Source organism: Plectropomus leopardus, chromosome 11 (assembly GCF_026936395.1).
Source record: "Plectropomus leopardus strain MGB_pleo_1.0 chromosome 11, ASM2693639v1, whole genome shotgun sequence".
Classification (NCBI taxonomy): domain Eukaryota; kingdom Metazoa; phylum Chordata; class Actinopteri; order Perciformes; family Serranidae; genus Plectropomus; species Plectropomus leopardus.
Window position 1 is genome coordinate 23437734 of NC_142186.1, and position 18734 is coordinate 23456467.

The following is an 18734-nucleotide window of genomic DNA, read 5'->3' on the forward strand; positions in this document are numbered from 1 at the left end:
TCTCAAGGTGAAGATTTTCAAAACTCTAGTTACTTTGCGTCCGTGTAAACGGAGTATTTGGTAACACATGTCCATTGTTGTTTTGTGTATTAAGAATGCACCACAAACAACAACAGCAATGGCGTGGTACCAGTTTGTCACCGTTCAAAGTCATTTTTGCACTCTAATTTCTATGGAAATATTTTGTAAAACGAAGGGCCTATGATCTTGGGAACCACTGACAAAGCATGCAGTATTCACAATATTTTCCTTTAGTAAAGCTTTTTTTCTCCTGAAATAAACCATGAGGCTACTGGGTATAGTACACTAACAATAAGTGATAATGAACTGATAATGAAGCAATTAAAAACTATTTTGAACTAAATAATTTTGAGTATTTTATTAAGATGGTCCTCTCCCCCAGGCCAAACTGAAACATTTAAATTGAATGTGAAAATCAAGGGGTAAAAATTCAGTGTTTAACATGCATTACAAAGTAGCATTTTTTAATCTGAACTTTCTCTGAAGTTTGGCCAAATTTTGCTTCTGAATTTCTTTTTCTTTTAGTGGTGGGTTCAATAATACACTCAGTGGAAAAAGCTCTTCTAGCTGGCATGACATAAACCTTCCAGGTCTAAAAATGTAACTAAGCTAATCTGAAATTAAAGGTTTATGCCAATCCTTGCCTTTGAAATCCATGAATGGGAAAAAATGCATTGGAACGGATGACCAATTTACCCCCACCATTTACACCCTGCATCACTTCCCCTGCACGCATACACACCCAAAACACACAAACAACACATAGCTCTTGCATTCAGTTCTCTGAAGGCCGCAGACCCAGCGCCGCTACCAGGGAACACCCAAACACAAACACACATCAAAAAGCCAACACTGTACAGCATTTACCATTGTCCACTGCGAGGTGAGGACAGACGACAGAGTGTGAGTACAGCGCTGTAAAGAGGTGTGAAGAATGAGCCAAAATAATGAAAGGAAAAAGTGAGTCGTTTAGGAAAAAAGTCTTAAGGGCTGTTGGTAAGGAGGTTTTTTGTTTTATTTAGTCATTTTATCAGCCCAGAGTTATGAATACTGTCCCATTATTTCACACATTCAAATCTGAGTTTCATGTCCATTTTGTATGATGGTACTGAAAGACAATATGAACTCAGTTTGAATAATTTTTTAAGAAAAAAAAGCTAACCCTTTTCTGATATTCTATATACCAAACAACTGATTGATCAATTGAAAAAATTATCAATAGAAGAATATTATTTTCAAACCTAATTTTCTGGAAAGGGCCAAGCCCCCAAAAATCAGGAATAATCAGCCTGAGAGGATGCGCTTCACTTAGTCTGTGTCCACTTTATTTATTACACGGTATATACACTGATTTTGGTTCTGTTCATTTTCTTATATGACCATTTTTAACCTGTTTTTCAGCCTTTATCGTTTTATCTAGTTTTATTTTCCATTTTATTGTACTATTACTTTTTTAAATTGCTTTTGGTCATTTTTAGATTTTCTTTGAATATACTATCTATATACTAACTATAAATACAGTTTATATAATTAATTGATTATTATTATTATTATTATTCCTGCTATTAATAGTCGTCATAGTAGTAGTAGCAGTGGTACTAGTAGTTCTAGTAGCACTAGTAGTAGTGTACAATGAAACGATAAAGATTTGTAAGCCACCAGTGATTTTGCCATTTCAGCTGGGATGGCTAATCCTTTAATAATTATGGTTGTATGAATCTGAGTAGCTTTATGGGAAAATCTCTAAGCAGAACAGCTTAATAGCAAGATTGGATTAACAAGATTGTTGCATCAATGAAACAAAATAACTTGACTTGTCAGACATTACGGTGAGGTTAAATGTAAAATTAAATTACATTTTTACTTTAAAGCACTGTATTTTAATAAACACCAGTGACATGATATAAAATGACATATACTGGAATAGAGGATTTTGAATATTTTTCAATGTAAATATTGGCACAAATGTCAGGTGAACCATATTGCCAAAGCATCAAGGATAACACAGTTCAACCATGACATAAGAAAAAGAGGTAAATGTATAACAGCACGAGAAAATGTGAAACATAAACATGTGTTTTGCGTGTGTGTATGTGCATGTGTGTGTGTAAATGCATGCGTGTGCTGTGTGCGTATACGTGGGTCTGTGTCTCGGTAATTTCCTGTCCCTTAGGTTGTGTCATGTTGATGCATATTGAACGGCAAAATATGTTCCATATTTCACTGAATGTTTCACAGTGTTGCAGAAAGTGCATCTCTATCTCAGTTTATATCACTCACCCTTTCTAAGCATCTCCAAAAGGCTCATTTAATCGATTTACTGTATGTTCTCTGGGTGTTTTCCCTGATGAATAATAATACTTAATAAGAAATTCAAAACTATTCTGACTGGATGTGCAGACTTGATAATGGTTTCAGATTTGTTAATGATTTGAATAAAAACTGAATTGAAGAGCGTTTTTGTACATGGTTGCATGTTCACAGAGCATGTCTAATTATACGTGTGAATGTGTGGTTACATGCAGGTCATTAAAGTGTTATTAAGTAGGAACTGAAAAATCACTAAGTGGTGAGAGTTCATACAGGAAGTGTGTGTTTGAACGACCGCGAGTTGATTCTCGGCCTGAATACAGTGTTTGTGAACGGCGGCGGACACAAGAGCTGTCAAATGCTTTGAGGTCAAGGTGAGTTCTTGTAAAGAGAGAGAGAGAGAAAGAGGGTGAAACTGAGAGATACACAGACGGAGAGAGAGAATGTGTTCATTCATGGCTGTATCCAGTGGGCTGCGGGTTGAGAAAGGCCAGTGTTGGAGCAACATGCGTAGGAGGGGTTAGCCAAACAGAGAGTCACAGGCCTGTCAGGGCCATGAACGCACATCTGCATGGACACTCAGACATAAACACACACACACACACACACACACACACACATGGACACACCTCAGCTTTCACACACGCATCTCAGCCACCGAGCTCCTTATCAAAACAACACCACCAACACCACCAACACCACCTCAACAGCAAACACAAAGTAATTTCCGTTGACAACTACAGCTACAAATGACGAATACCAAAAAGGCAAATCTAGAGATTTCCTGGTGGAAAGATGAGATGCTTTCACTGTTACAGCTTCACTGAAAAACTATTTCCGTGCAAAATATAAAGTCCTTATGAAAGGTGCGTCGATTCATAAACTCTGATCACTGAGAGGGAATAGGAAATTATGGACAAAGCCGGTCACTTGTTTTCACTTTATTTAACCTTCGTTTTTTGGTATGAATTAAAGTTTGTGACTTTGCTGCCATGTTGGAAAGTCGAGCCAAATCATCAGCGGACGGAGCAGCTTTCTTATTTTACAGCTATTTTGCATGCGGATGAAAGGCCAAATTGCAAAAAGCCATCTTTTCTAATATACCCGTGTACTTGTGGACAAGGCCTATATGTGATATAGTGACAATTTCAGCAAATCGGACAAAAGTTAATTTAAAAAAGTTACCAACTGTAGCTCTAAATGTAAACTTCTAGTTGGACGCAAAAGCAGAAGATGTTTGTGAAACTTTGCTGCATGACAGCAGTATTTAAGCCTCCTCATTATAGGAGATGCTGAATCCAATCCCTCGTTATTCTTAAGTCTCGGAGTTACTGTAAGACATGTTCGTACTCTCGAGAGATAAATTGGAGCGGTCAGCGGGGGGGGGACGCCAATCGCGGTTACTCAGAGGGAAGCAGGGAAGGTCACCGGTGCTCTGCTGTTAAAGAGCACATGAGTACAGAGAGCGGCAGGAGCCTGCTCTGCCCAGACGGAGCCAAGCGGTACATTCCAGCATATGGCACAGTTCAGACAACAGATGGAGACAGTCTGTGATCCTCAACAGTAACCAGACCCTCTTCCCTTCACCTCCATTAGCACACGATAGCTGGCATAAGCTCCGAACTGAGAGGGTCCTTCCTGTCTGATACAGACGTGGCCGAGCTCGAGAGGAAAAGACCACGAGAGCACAGTATTTGAACAGAGCGTCCCAGAGGTGCCGAGATCAGCTCCGGTGCTCCTGAGAGTCGGCAGCTGCCCCCCTGCCCGGCCCTCCCCTCCCTCCCATCACATTCCTGCACTAACTAAGTGTCAGGTGGCATCAATCCAATGATAGCCATCAAGCGTACGTGCCTTTGTGTGTGTGTGGGTTAAGACCGAGCACGTATGTAGGAGGGGGCCATTCCTATGTGATTGTGGGGAGCTGCCGGTGAACGTGTGAGTGTGTGTGTGTGTGTGTGTGTGTGTGTGTGTGTGTGTTATATGACAACTGGTCAGCAGCATTCCTCTCCATCTCTGACCAGCCGAGCTCTAATACTGTACAGAAGCAGGAGGAAAAAAAACAGCACCTGTTTACTCAGACCTCTTGAAAATTTAGACAAAGTCGCAGCTCAGTTTAGCATTTCATATTTCCACCAGGTCACTAAGAGGTTACGCTGCAGCCTAATAATAGCTCAGTCTTTGTTACATCAGCTCTTATGAAAAGCCCTCGTCCATTGTGAAACCGCTAAAACAATTAGCTGTTCTAGTTAAACCCCTCAGACGGAGAAGAGAGGAGGAGGCAAGTTGTCGTGACCTCACCCCGAAGTGGGCATCTTCAGCGTCCATGCTGCAACCGCAGAGGCTCGCACCTGTCAATCAAGCTCCTGCAATAACATGACGGTGGCTGTCAGAGGAGAGTGCGATACGTTTAGTACAGCAGGATCATGACCAGGTCAAATGATACAGTGCTCATACATGCAGCAACACCACTAAGTGCTTTAAGTGTGCCGATATCTTGTTTTTCAGAACCAACCAGAAGAGAGAGTTCATCATTAGGTGGATTTGCCTAAAATGATGAAATTTATTATTGCAGTTACAGTCTTTTATTTTTATTGTCTTCTTCAGTCAGCAAAATTATTATCCAGATGTTTCACTCCATCCAGACAAGTCATTAAAGAGGAAAATTTAAAAAAAACCCAAAAGTGTTTACACAGTGACATGACAAACAACAAAACAGTTTTTCTCAAAATTAGCAGTGGTGTAATAATGAAGCAGAAATACCTCATGTACTTCCTTTTTTTTTAAGAGTATCTGTACTTTACTTGAGTTTTTATATTTCTAGCAACTTTCACTTTTACTAAATTCCCTGAATAAAATGTATACTTTCACTCCAATATATTCCCCCTAAGCTTGTTTGTATCTTTCTTACTTTAAAAAGAAATCGGTAGGTTTGGCTTGCAAGTTACGTCAAAGGTCGATCAGGGCGAGAACAAACAACTGCTCTCACAATTTCCAGTGAAGTCCAGGCTTCATGTCATATCAGATACTGCATGCTAACAACAGAAAGTAGAGTCCCATAGCTGATAGTGGAAGTAATGATACAAGGAGATTAACATGTGTAACAAGTGCTAAAAACCTCCTGAACAGAAAGGAAAACTCACCGGAAGCAGTTTAGCTGGTTGCAATCTGCAACACTCACCACTGAATGCCAAAAAAATCTCCAATAAATTGTACACATTGGGCATATAAGTACATTAAATATGATAAAAAATGCTTTTGATATATAAGTACAGTAAATATCAGATACTTGAAGACTTTTCCTTCAGAAATATTCTTACAGGGGACTGAAACTTTCAGGCTTTCAGGTACTTTATATAACCCCGACATAAAACTCTTCACTCAACATTATATGAGCTGCGATTTGATGCAATTTTTAAAAAACATTATCATCATGCTTTTTCAGGGCCAAGCTGATACTGATTGTTTGTGCTTAATGAGACCGATAACGGATATTTGGAACCGATATGCATTTACAATAAAAATGAAAATATTTCCTTCAAAATTCAATATTTGGAATAAAACAAATTCCAACACAAAACTTTGTTAAAATGCCTATAGAAAACGTTTAATCAAAATTGAACCTTTCAACATCATATACAGCAAGTTCCCAGCAACTATATTTTTTATAACATTCATGATTTTTTTTTTTAAATAAACATTAATGAATAATAATAGCTCCCTGAGGTTTTACAAAGTAAAAGATCCTGCCATGCTGACACTTTCTTTGCATGTGTTGCAGACTGTCTTCCCTGGTGTTGGCTGAGTGTAATATGCACACTTTTTCCTTAAGTAATTTTTATCAGCGATTATTAAAATAAAACGCAGATACAGATGATCAACAAATATCAGGCCTAAAAATCGTCCAGGCTGATCATTTGTTGACCCCTACGTAAAAGTTTAAATGATTTGAACTTTGAGTGCAGCAACGAGATGTAAAAAATTAAAACATTCCCTGTCGATACGCTCTCCAGAGGAAAAAATCAGTAGTGGTATCTGCAAATCAAGGAATGCTCGACTTCAATCTTCCTGCACAAAAAAACACTACAATTAGATCTTCTGTCATGCACAATCACTAAACGCACCTGCACAGAGCCCATTGTATAAACACAGGTCACCGTTCCCTCCTTATACTCTGTCACAATAGACTGTGTCCTGTCCTCTATATGCTATGAGGGCAGCGGCCAAAAATAGCACAGCAGCTAATGGCTATAGCTTGCTGTGTTTGTACTGCTGTTTATCTGGCTCTCTCATCAGGCCACAGCCTCATTAGCAGAGACGTGGGGATTCCTACCAGCACCGCTGCTCCTGCACTAGCAGCTCCCTGAGGCGCCTGAGCAAAAAAAAAAAAAAAAAAAAAAACTGGGGGAAGGTGGCAAATGGGGAGGCACATAGACGGGAAGTGGGTGTAATTTCCTCAGGAAGCTATCAGAGCCATTTCTTGTATGACCTATCAGATGAAAAGAGAGACAAAGAGAAAGCGAGACCGAGAAAAAGGCAGAGAGAATGAGAAAAGGTGAGGAAACAGGAGCCCGCAAGAGCTTCCATGAGAAACATTAAAGACAAAATAAAAGTATCAAACAAACCTCCTGTGCCAGCGTGCCGCTTGTCTCTCAGTTCACGTGGGAACCAGAAAAGGAAGTGACCGAGCACAGTGTGAACGAAACCCAGCGATGAACAAATGAGGAACAGAGCTTGAGAGAGAAGAGTGTGAACAAGAGAGGAAGGAGCCTGAAAGTACAATTACATTGTAAGGAGGTTTTTTTAGACACCTCATAGATGTTTTTGCAGCATTAAGATGGTTTTAAGGCCAAGAAGTGAAATAAAAGTGGGATTCTTTACAACATTAACAGTATAGTCATATTTGCATCTCAACAATTGCTTTTTTTCAGATTTTCACATGACTTATTAACGTTTAAACGCCAGAAATTAACTTATTTTTTGTACTTTTACTGATTTCAAGACCTGTATTGCATTTATCAACTTACTTGGACTAGTAAACACAACTGTGGCTGTAAGCACTAGCCTATAGAAACACTATAGACTAAACAGAGAGAAAAAAAAAAGCAAGGGGCCAAGTAAGGAGGGAGGAGGAGGAGAGGGAGCGTGGAGAAGAAATTTAAAAGAGGGGACACACTGCAGCAGGAAATGAAGAACACGGCAGTAACAGTGGAAAAAAATCAGGCAATGGAAACATCAATGTGAGAACCTCTGGAAAGTCCAGCAAACACAGAAGCAACCAGAAACGGTGTTTGAGCGCAGACCTGCACCTGAAAGCTTACAACCTGTAAGCAACAACACACACAAACAAGCACACACACACTGAATGCTGTCAACCTCGACCAAGAGGTTTTAACTGCAGCTGGCAGAGTCCACAGTGAGCTAGCACCTCGGTGAAAACAGACCCAGAGGCATCTGTGACTGGAGAGTGTGTGTGTGGGGGGTGTGTACATGACTTTATATTTAACATGCAGCACGGCAGCGTGCTACATTGTTACATAACTGGAAGGTGCATGGAGCCTAATAATGTACATAAGCAGAGTGTGTGTGTGTGTGTGTGTGTGTGTGTGTGTGTGTGTGTGTGTGTGTGTGTGTGTGTGTGTGTGTGTGTGTGGTTAGAGTAAGATCTGAGATGTTTAATGCTAAAGTTAACTCAGTGTAATAAATAAAATGGGCTACAGCCATGTGCTTTCAGACGACTGGAAATAAACACAAACACGGGCCAATAAAAAAAAGAAAAAGAAAAAAAGAAGTTTTTTAATTTGTCACAAACACAAAAGAAATGTGCAGTGAAATGCAGAATGACTCTATGCTAAACTATGTGTATAATGAATACTGTATAAAAGTACAAGTATGAAAGTATAAATAAGAATCTGACAAAAAATTAAAAAAGGTAAGAATATGTGTGATTTCAGTAATTAAATGTGAGCAGCTTGGTGGAGTGTGCAAGTGGGCTGTGCATTTGCATTTCATGTTAAAACTGTAAAATGTCCATAGACTGCAAGTATGAGGAAAATTATACAATAAAATTTGGTATAAACTTGATCAAATATGACAATTTAACTAGTTACACCACTATTTCTCTCACTGTCTGTCTCTCTGTCTCTCTGTCTCTCTGTCTCTGTCTCTCTGTCTCTGTGTCTCTCTGTCTGTGTCTCTCGGTCTCTGTCTCTCAGTCTCTGTCTCTGTCTCTCTGTCTCTGTCTCTCTGTCTCTGTCTCTGTCTCTGTCTCTCGGTCTCTGTCTCTCTGTCTCTGTCTCTGTCTCTCTGTCTCTGTCTCTCGGTCTCTGTCTCTCGGTCTCTGTCTCTGTCTCTCTGTCTCTCGGTCTCTGTCTCTCGGTCTCTGTCTCTCGGTCTCTGTCTCTCGGTCTCTGTCTCTGTGTCTCTGTCTCTGTGTCTCTGTCTCTGTCTCTCTCCATCTTGTTGTGAGGACACAGGAATTAGTGTCACAAATTTTGGCATTAGCCCGTCATCGTGTCAGCCCATGTGTAGCTCGACAAAAAAACTTGATGTGTAAATGTGACAGTAGTCACAGTGGAAAAACTATAGAAGAAATTAAAGAGCATTCAGGTCCGAGTGAAAAAAAAAAGTCTCAATATTTTTGGATTTTTTTCAAAAGCAAAAGAAGAAAAGGGTAATTATGTTGCCTATGCAATAACTTTTAAATAACATACTTATTTTGCTGCACTTGTAAGTTCTTGACATCAATAACAAACTATTTGGTAGTAATCTGCCATAGCATCAAGGATATCACTGTCACAGTAATACCCTGAATTACTGTAATATAATTTTAAGGCCATATCAGGCTGGAATACCTTATTCACCTTATGCTGTCTGAAACACTAAATTTTGGTACCCGTCTCTTTAAGCCCCCTTCCTGAAAAGCCCAGTCCGCTGTGATTGGTCGGTGTTTCGAGGTGTTCTGCGTCTGTGATATTGGTCATTGCATCAAGAGCAACTGTAAAGGAGAACAGCTGCACTTTTTATCGTGAGGAAAAAAAAAAAGCTTCTAAACACAACCGACATGTTCATCTGAAATCTCATATGAAATTAAGGAGATATTAGAAAAAAATCCACAACCAAAATTACATATTTTCTTAACATCTTGCTACATGTATAAGTGTATGTAATGTAAACACTTGCATAAGCATGCCAGGAGCAGATGACCATATATAAAAAAAAAAAAAAAAAGAGACAAGAGTAAGAGACAGAGACAGAGTATTCAGCATGGTCTGGGGTTTTAGCTCACAGGGATTACTTTAACATACATTTATTTTACATTTTAAAATGTGGCAAAGCATAATAGGTCCTCTTTAACAAAGAGACTTTGTCACAAACTGGCAATGTTTAGAGAAATGTGGACATTTAGCGGACATGAGCTGTGCTGAAAGACGCGGTGGAGTTGGACTATAGGAAGTGCTTGACCCGCACTAATCTCATCGTCCGCTGCTCTGATTTTGACCTCTATCTTTTGTCTTTCCCAAGCCCCCCGACTTAGTGAAAGTGCAAAAAAGGTATTACTTCTGAACAAATTAGCCTAACAGACAACACAGGCATCTTTAATTATTCTACAAATAAGACTCGATTTAAGATAAGGCTCTTATCAGCTCACGGAGATAAGACATTTCAAGATAACAAGGCCAAATGTGACTGAGTGTCTGTATGTTAGCTGGAGGAGGTAAAAGGGCAACAGAACTGTGGTCTGAACATTACAGAGGGCTAAAGTTATCCCAGAAATCTCGTCACTGCACTGACAGTAAAGCAAACAGCAGAGGAGAGGGTGCACTGCCAGATACTGAAGATAGCGCGTGCACAAAGGAAGTGACATCAGCGTGTGCGTGAGGAGGGGAGCGGCTCGTCTGTGGCAGAGGTGTAAAAAAAAAAGAAAAAAAAAAAAGATGCCTTTTTGGAAAGACTTCATCCTCCTCTTTTTGACAGCCACAGCTTTTCTTTTACCATCTCTGTACATCTTGTTTCATTTTCCTTCCTCTCTTAACCTCCCTCCTTCGTCTCCACCTTTAGCTTAAAATAAAGCGGCCCCTTGTGCGAGCGCTCCAAGACAGCCAGTGCATTCATGGCCGGCAGACAAGGGCCAATTATGTAATTTAACGACCATTACGTAGCGGCTAAAATAAGATTATGTCCAATAGCGCAGGGAAAACACAGGCAGGTCTTTTCATTGCTTTACATGTTCTTTAGCTGTAAGTATTGTTGAATCTCTCTGGGTTTCCTGATTTCAAAGGGACTTTTTGCACCACCGACTCCGAGAGTTTTACTGCAGTGACCTTTTCTTGGTACGAATTTATTTGGATGCAGTCGCTTCAGAGAATCATTGACCTTCTCTTCATATGATTTCAGTTGAGCGGACATTGCTCTCAGAGGTTTTTAATGATGCTCAACAATCCCAACCCCCACTCTCTTAAAAAAAAAAAAAATCTAAACGCAGGACATTTAAGAGTGATGTTAAACAAAGTAACAAGCTACTGCTGCTGAGCGTCCGCCCTCCCTCACGCACGCAGCCGTGCATATTCACCGAGGCCTAACACACCTCCTCGTTCTCTCTCGTCTCTCCTTGGAGCCAAAGTACACTTCATTCTCCTGCTCCAACAAACTGACACCCCGCCCCCACCCAAACCCACCCCTCCCTCTCCCTCTGTCCCCATATAGAGGTCACTGGCTTCATGGAAACAGTTGATAGGCTGGGGCCAATCGACTGGCATGGATTGGCAGCTCGCAGAAAACCTCCAGCTTGGCCTAACTGCTTCCATCTGTGTGTGTGCGTGTGTGTGTGTAGCTGTAGTTTCTGCAGCAAAAACACACAGAAACGTCCGATTGACATTTTGTGACAAAAACCGCTCTTCGTTCACTCACAAGCGTGTTTATGTGTCCGGCGTTCACTCGCTGCTGATTTTAAGACGACACCAAACAGAGCAGCAGCAACAACAAGCCGATACCAAACAGTTTTTCAAAGGAATTCAGCCTGACCAGAATCAAGGTCTCCGATGCCAAAAAAGCCTCTGGACGTGCACACAAGCACACCTTGGTTCACGGTGCTAACCTCACGCCAACAATTTGCAATTCAGATATGCAACATTCTTCTCTCTCCCTCAGGACAGAACGATTAATAAGGCATAATAATCACGCAATAACTCAATCTCTATCCTGGCAGTTTTCCGCTCTGATCATAATCAATGTTTTATAGCAAATTTTAATCGACAACGAAATCACGACTCCAAACGCAAACACTCTAGATAAGGCAATCGGAGCTGATAACTTCCATATTTGAGAGTCTACAGCCAAAATATTCAAAAACAAGGTAGAAGAGCACTCCACTGATTTAACGTTTACACTGTCAGACTCAAAATGGACAGTTTTTATTAGGGATGCATCGACCGTGAAATTCTGAGCCAATACCGATGTTTACAAAAACAGTTTGGCCATTGGCCATTGTCATATCAAAAATAATAGTCATTCATTACAATACCTTTAAACAAACACAAATTCATTCATACACATTTATGAAACGACATGTAATAACCGTCCACATAAACTGCATGAAAGCCTTTTAACTGTATATAAAGTATCACAATTCTCTCTCTTATGTCTAATTTATATTGTTGTAAAAACATCAGCACATTTCCCCTTCAAAACAACTGTATTTATTCGAGTTTCTTTCCAATAACTACATTTTACAAGATAACATCTGCATCATTTTGTCCTTAGAGCGTCCAGGGAAAGACCTCTGTCAGACCCTAACATGTTTTCTATTGTCCCCAGAGAGACAGGACACTGTAAGTCTCATGTCCTTCTTTTTAGCCGAACATAGTGAAAAACCATCGGCCGCTGCGATCGGTGAGAGCCGTGTCGTTTGACTGACTGACGGCAGTCAACACAGCAAATATCAGCCGATGCTCATGTGCTGACAGTAAATCAGTACATCCCTAGTTTTTAAATTATTACAATCAAAACTGCAGAACACCCAATATGGCCTTGTTTAATCCAGGTGTTCTTCTTCTTCATTAAAATCTGACACCTACGTTACCCACAATGCAACTTGACAATCGACGGTCCAATTAGAGATTTGAGTGTGTTATCCTCGTAGCAGCTAATACAGCTTTGCGCCGCCGCTGGCCTCAAGCAGAGATGAGGGATGCTACGCGTAAATTTACTTGTTTTTAACTCGAAACCACCAGAAATTTTTTTTTCTTTCTTTTTTAAACTTGTCTTCAGCCCCAACTTATGGCGACTCAAATGACTTCACTTCAGGCAGTTTATTAGATTTCACACAAGTCCTTAAGAAGCCACAAAAGACGTAATATACCCAACAAAAAAATTATCGCAACAATTGCGTTTTTGATCCCATTTTTCACAGGTTTAAGTTAAATATCTGAGACTTTTTTGAATCCGCTCGATAGATATATTTCTCTCAAATTTTGGTTGCAAATTTGTTAAAATCCATGTCAGTGAGCATTTCTCCATTTCAAAAATAATCCATCCAGCTGACAGGTGCGGCACACCAAAATGCCGATTAAACAGCAGCATTACAACACAGTTGTGCCTCGGGGATGGTGAAAAAAAAGGCCGCTCTAAAATGTGCAGTTTGTTCACACAGCAAAATGCCGCAGATGTTACAAGTTTTGAGGGAGCATGTGATTGGCATGCTGACTGCATGTACTTCCACCACAACTGTCGTCTTAGAGCTGAATGTTCATTTCATTACCATAAAACGTCTCCAGTGTCATTTTTCACATGTGGAGCAGCTCAGGACCTCCACATCCAACTGAGATCAGCCACCCAAACTTCTGACGCAGCAAATGCTTTGCACAGACGAAAGATTTCTGCAGAAACATTCAGAAATCGTCTCAATGGCGTTCATCTGCTTGTTGTCTTCAACAGGGTATTGACCTGACAGCAGTTCGTCATTAGGCAGGTTTCCATTGCAGATTTGCTTGAGCGATATGTTGAAAACATTAATAGGTTTATTTCTATTGCAGCCACCGCACTTGCTGTCATTATTTCCAATCGCGGGCGACGTGGACAAGGCAAGGTCCTTATTTGTGGGAGTGGCCATGTATGAGGGATTTCTGGGAGGTGATTGGCCACGATTTCACAGAGGAATTGTGAATTCAAAACTTCCGGATGATACGCTCAACTTTTGAAGAGTTATGTGATGCTTATTCTACACTTATTGTAGCGCCTCCTGCATCGTGCCTGAGGGAGCCAGTTCTAACCAAAGGCTCATGTGACTGATATAAGCCAAAAAGTGTTTCCATTGCATTTTTTGCAAAATGTGGCTTTTTCCAATCGCCTGAAATACCACTCCATGCAAGCAAAAAAAATTTTTTTGCGATAAATGGAAGGTGTAGGTTTTTTTTTAATTGACGTGTTTTCGGTGCATTTTAAATTTGCAATTTCAATTTGTGCAGTTTGAGGGTTAATGAAACCCATCTAATGCAACCAGCAAGTGTGGCTGTGAGAACGCAGAAACCAGAAAACATTCATTTAAAAAGCTGTATTTAGAGATTTTTTTATTTTTTTCTTGAAAATTACCCAAACTGATTAACTGATTAACAAATTAGTTGGCCATTAGTTTAATAGTTGACAACTAACTCATTAATTTCTGCAGCTCTAATCTGTGTTAGCATTTACGATATGACGAATACAAGATTCGTATTTGTTTGTAAAGGCCTGAGTGGCAACACACAGTGAGCACAGTGTCTACAGAAACACTCAGTCAGACTGGAGGACCTTTCACCCCACCGTACCCCCCATCATTCACTCCTCAAGAGTAAACATCATCTACGGAGTCGAGGCTCGCTTTTTCCACCCTGACCCTCCAATGAAAGAGCTCATTCTCTGTTTCCTCACTCGCTCACACACTCTCCGTCACATCAGCTTTCCAGCCATCGCTCTGACTCACACTTGGACAGAAGGATGTAACTCTTTCCATTTTCTACCTTTTTTTTTTTCAGAGTGTGAGGAACAAGCTAATGCAGCCGGGGTTTATACTTGCACCAAATTTGCCTGTCATCGAGTGAGAAGAGCTGAGATTGGCTGCATTAGTTTTGGTGAGATGCACACATGACTCACGTCTTACACATGCACTTGACCACACACGCTGCAAACAGGGAGTCTCGTCTCGTTTAACTGCTGCCTGTGAATCAGTCCTGAATGACAGCAGGGAGGTGACGGAGATTAGCAGGTGAATACAGCTGTCTGTGTGAGCTAATTTAAAATCAAAAATGACTGTCTGTGACTGAGCTGATACCATATGAATACTGAACAAGTGGCATGTATGTGTTAGCTACACAGCAAATGGTTTGAAATAAGCATTTGACAACAAAACTCATCAATGATTAACCTACATTAAAACACTGTCGGATCAAGAAAGGGGCAGAACAAAACATCGAGTTAACTTATTATTACTACTCTGGTTGGGGAAAAAAGTTGTAAAATATATTTTATTTTATTTTAAGTCCGAGAATATAACCGAGATGATGTCGTGGTTCCATCGTCGGGGTCATTGAAGTACAACTGTAAACATGACGAAGCAAAAGAGGAATGAAATGACAGATTAAGATGTTGTTGGTGCAACTGGGAAACAGGCATGGTCACGGTTTTACAAACACAAGAGAGCCAGCATCAAACACATCGCCATTATTTCGTTACATTTTTTGTTCCTGGAGGCTCGTTCCTAGCACCTCCTTCCTAATGACATCAACCATGTGATAAAAGACAAATGTGCAGTCTGTCATGTCTCTCAGCCGAGTCACAGCAAGACATTATGACTCTGTGATCGCCGAATCAGACACAGTGACAATCGTAACTGGAAAATATCCAGTTTCAAAGTCAAGCGTTTCAAAGATGTCAGCATTTACCAGGCAAAGAGGCTCTCATGAAATACACTGTTGGGTCGCATTTTGTAGAATCAAATGTTTTGTGTGCTTGACGCATATTTAGGACTAACGCTGTGTGACATTTAAGCCCGAAGTCAAAGGTGAGAGCGGGGAATAATATCACAGCCGAGCTGACCACTGCTAATAAAAAAAAAGTAAGAAAAGATGTTTTTAACAATACCACTTGATAACAACACATTACACTGTATTTTGTGCTTACAAACTCTGTAGTGACATGTCCAGTAATAGACGTTTGACAGTAAGTACAGTACAGTTGTACTATACATTTTGTGTTCTTTATATTCTATTTTTTCATTTTATTTCTTTTAAACTGCTTCTATATTTTTGTCTTTTACTATTTAAATTCAATATTTTTAATTCTTCCTTTATGTTAATTGTTTTGCACCAAAACACCAAGTCAGATTCCTTGTATATGTAAATGTATTTGGCAATAAAACCGGATTCTGATTCTGATTCTGATTCTGATTCTGATTCTGATGTGTGTACGACTGTTAAAATGAGACTCAAATAGGACCACGGTGCTAATATGCAGCATATTAGTACATTTTTCACCACTGCTGATGAGGGTAGCAGCCATGCTGTGTGAGGTTCGGGTTGGTCATGTTCCCCTAAGTTTTCGTTTGAAATTTCCACTTAAGAACTTGTAAATTCAGGCTTCCCAGTGCAAACTGAACACACCATAAAATTCAGGATTTCTGAGCCTCTGCTGCTTTTATTTTGACATTTCTGTTTTTCATCTGTCTCTCACAAGTCCTCCACTACACCCATACAAACTAGAGATCAGCAGCATGGCTAAAAACAGCACATTCAATCTTACACTGCAATATACTGTATTTATACTGTGATTTATGGTGTAAATTTTACTATAAACGACTTAATTGCTAACCGTCTCTATACTTAGTTCTTCTTTGATGTGTCCTGAAGTGACTCCCACAGCTGAATGAATAAAGTGGAGTCCGTGACATGCACACAAAATAATGAGGCATGCGATACAACACCTGTCACTGATGATGCAAAATTATCATAATTAGTAGAGTAGTAATTTACAGCTCGCGGCAGAGTTGGCGATTATAAGAGAGAATTGAATGAGGGAGTGATTTTATGATAGGTCTATTTCACAGCAGGCATTTTATTCTGACTCATCATAAAACACAGGTGTTACCAACAACATCAGCGACAGCTCTGTCCTATTCAAGTGTCCCAGTGAGTCACCAGAGTGAGACAGTGAACCAGCGGGCACAATACTAAGACTCTGAAACCGCAGCAGCTAAATGGAATACAGCCAAATATATAGCATTATTTACACCTGTGCTTTTAGGGTGAAAAGAGATATTGTTGTCTGTTAAACTATCAATTCTTTGTCTTTTTATGGTGCTGTTGGAATATTATAAAAGAGAGTACTCTCCAAAAATTTGACTATGAAGTCATTTATAGATAAGATGCCCAGATGGAGATATCTGTTTGTGGCTAATCCAGTTTAAAATCCAGTAAATACGGGACAAATGCAGGCACGTAAACCATTCCTGCTCACTGATTTACAACATTACCCTCTTTGATTGATTGATTGATTGACGGATAGTTTTATTTTTGTGTCACGGTGACACAAACATTTGCCCAACCCTCACAACTATATCAGACACTATTACAGTTTATCTGCAGTGATCAAAACAAAATACATGTTATCTTGCTGCTCAGTCCGTAACAAAATACTCGGCCTTTTTTCCCAGGCCCGGCAAACACCGTCCCCCATAAGAAAGGTTCCCCTTCAGAAAACACAACTTAAATTTATCTCTGTCAGCCAACCAAGAGACATAACTATAAATGGACGTCATTTTTACGAAGAAGTACATCCCTTATGTCTTCATACGCAGGACAGTAAAACAAAAAAATGAACTGCATTATCTTAACATACTTCAAGTACATGGGTGTCCATGTAAAAGGGACAGTCGGCAGGATGGGATTATGAACGGGACAAGTGAGACATTTTGACGGCTTGTTATGCACACAACTGACAGTGGGAGGTCGTGGGAGGACAGTGAGAAAACAATGAGATTTGGGAGTTCCTTACCCTCTTAGCAGAGGATGAGATAAGCTGGAAAAATACAGAGACGGTAGATGACCGCTATTGCAATGTGATGCAGTTGTTTAGAAAGAGCTGCCGACGTGTATGCTATCATACAAAATAAGGAGATGCTGTTGTGTTACACGTCATGCCCTATTGGTTCTGCAATGCCGTCATGCTATCTAAAAATCACACACTAGAGTGCAATTATGCTACCACTGTTTGGTTCTGTGTTAAAATGCAAAGGATGTGAAAAGAAGGGACTTAGTGGTGGCCCTGTAGTGCAATCTTTGTCTAAAAAGGACAAAAGTCTGGAGCAGCATTAAACCTACCTACCTCCACATGACCTATGACATCCACAGATATTTAAAAAAAAATCAAAATGTAGACAGATCTGACAAATCTGTATAGTCTGGTTTTACATTTCTAATAACATGCTGCATACGTATCCCTGAGTGATCCAGTGTGACAGCTGAGGAAACACACACTGCGTCACCTTGCTCAGTGCTGAGATTAGTTGCGGTTTCAGGTACAGCTGTGTCAAAGGCGCAGCACAGAATAACCACCTTCCTGTGTGCACATGCACACACAGAAACACAGACTTTAGGAACTTCACCCCACCTCACCCACTGCGCTCACTCAGGAGGAATCAGTAGATTTCACTGCTGAGCCGCAGAGAGAAGAAGAGCGGCCCAGTCCGCTCTGTCTCTCATTATCTGCTGCCTGTGCGTCAATCTAACTGCAGCCAGAGAAGAATACCTGTGTTCCCTTTGAAGTCCGAGCCTGACTACAGTAAATTATTAGCTTGCCTGCAACACAGCTCCAGGCCCTTAGGACACCCCCTGGCTGTTCCACCGCGGGTGCCATTACCTGTCATTCCAGTTGTTGGGTATCTCTCATTGAGGCTAACAACAACGCCACGCCGCAGCCCTATCCGAGTTTATTCCCCTACCCTCTGAGAGACGGTGGATGTGGGTGAGTTTACGTGGGCCTGTAACAATCGAGAGAGAGTGAGCGAGACAGGGAGGGAGAGAGAGCGGCACAGCAACTCAGATTAAATAGCCAACATTCCTTTAAAAGGAAGAGAAGGTAGCCTTTGGGCTCCAGACAGGCCTGCACTTGTAAAACGTGGAGAGAGAGAGATGACAAGTGCAGTGCTCCTCTAGTCTAGCAGAGCGTAACAGGAAGTGGCAGGGCTCTGCTTCACATGGGGCCTCTGGGGTGCAGCGTCTGGCCGGGAACGCGTCACAGTCTCCGAAAAACCGCCAGCTGCAACGCCCTTAACGTACACACATGGTCATGTCTAAAAATCAACTCGTTATTAAAATTAAGTGCTATTATGAGTTTGTCAAGACAGAGCTCGTGTATGCAGATTTGAAAAAAAACTG

General features: G+C 40.6%; 1 protein-coding gene across 7 annotated transcripts in view; it reads right to left on the reverse strand.

Moving 5' to 3' along the window:
- arhgef1 (Rho guanine nucleotide exchange factor 1) overlaps positions 1–18734 on the reverse strand; it is a 55282-nt gene that overhangs the window by 34804 nt on the left and 1744 nt on the right. For 4 of the 7 annotated variants that reach the window (XM_088084316.1, XM_088084315.1, XM_088084314.1 and 1 more), the window contains exon 2: positions 4630–4694. The exons of 2 other annotated variants lie outside the window; for them this stretch is intronic. In XM_088084316.1, the coding sequence (XP_087940442.1) occupies positions 4630–4656 (27 nt within the window). In that variant the 5' untranslated portion in view covers positions 4657–4694. Of the gene's footprint in view, positions 1–4629; positions 4695–18734 lie in introns of those variants that run through there. One more of the 7 variants, XM_088084312.1, reaches the window with a different exon arrangement.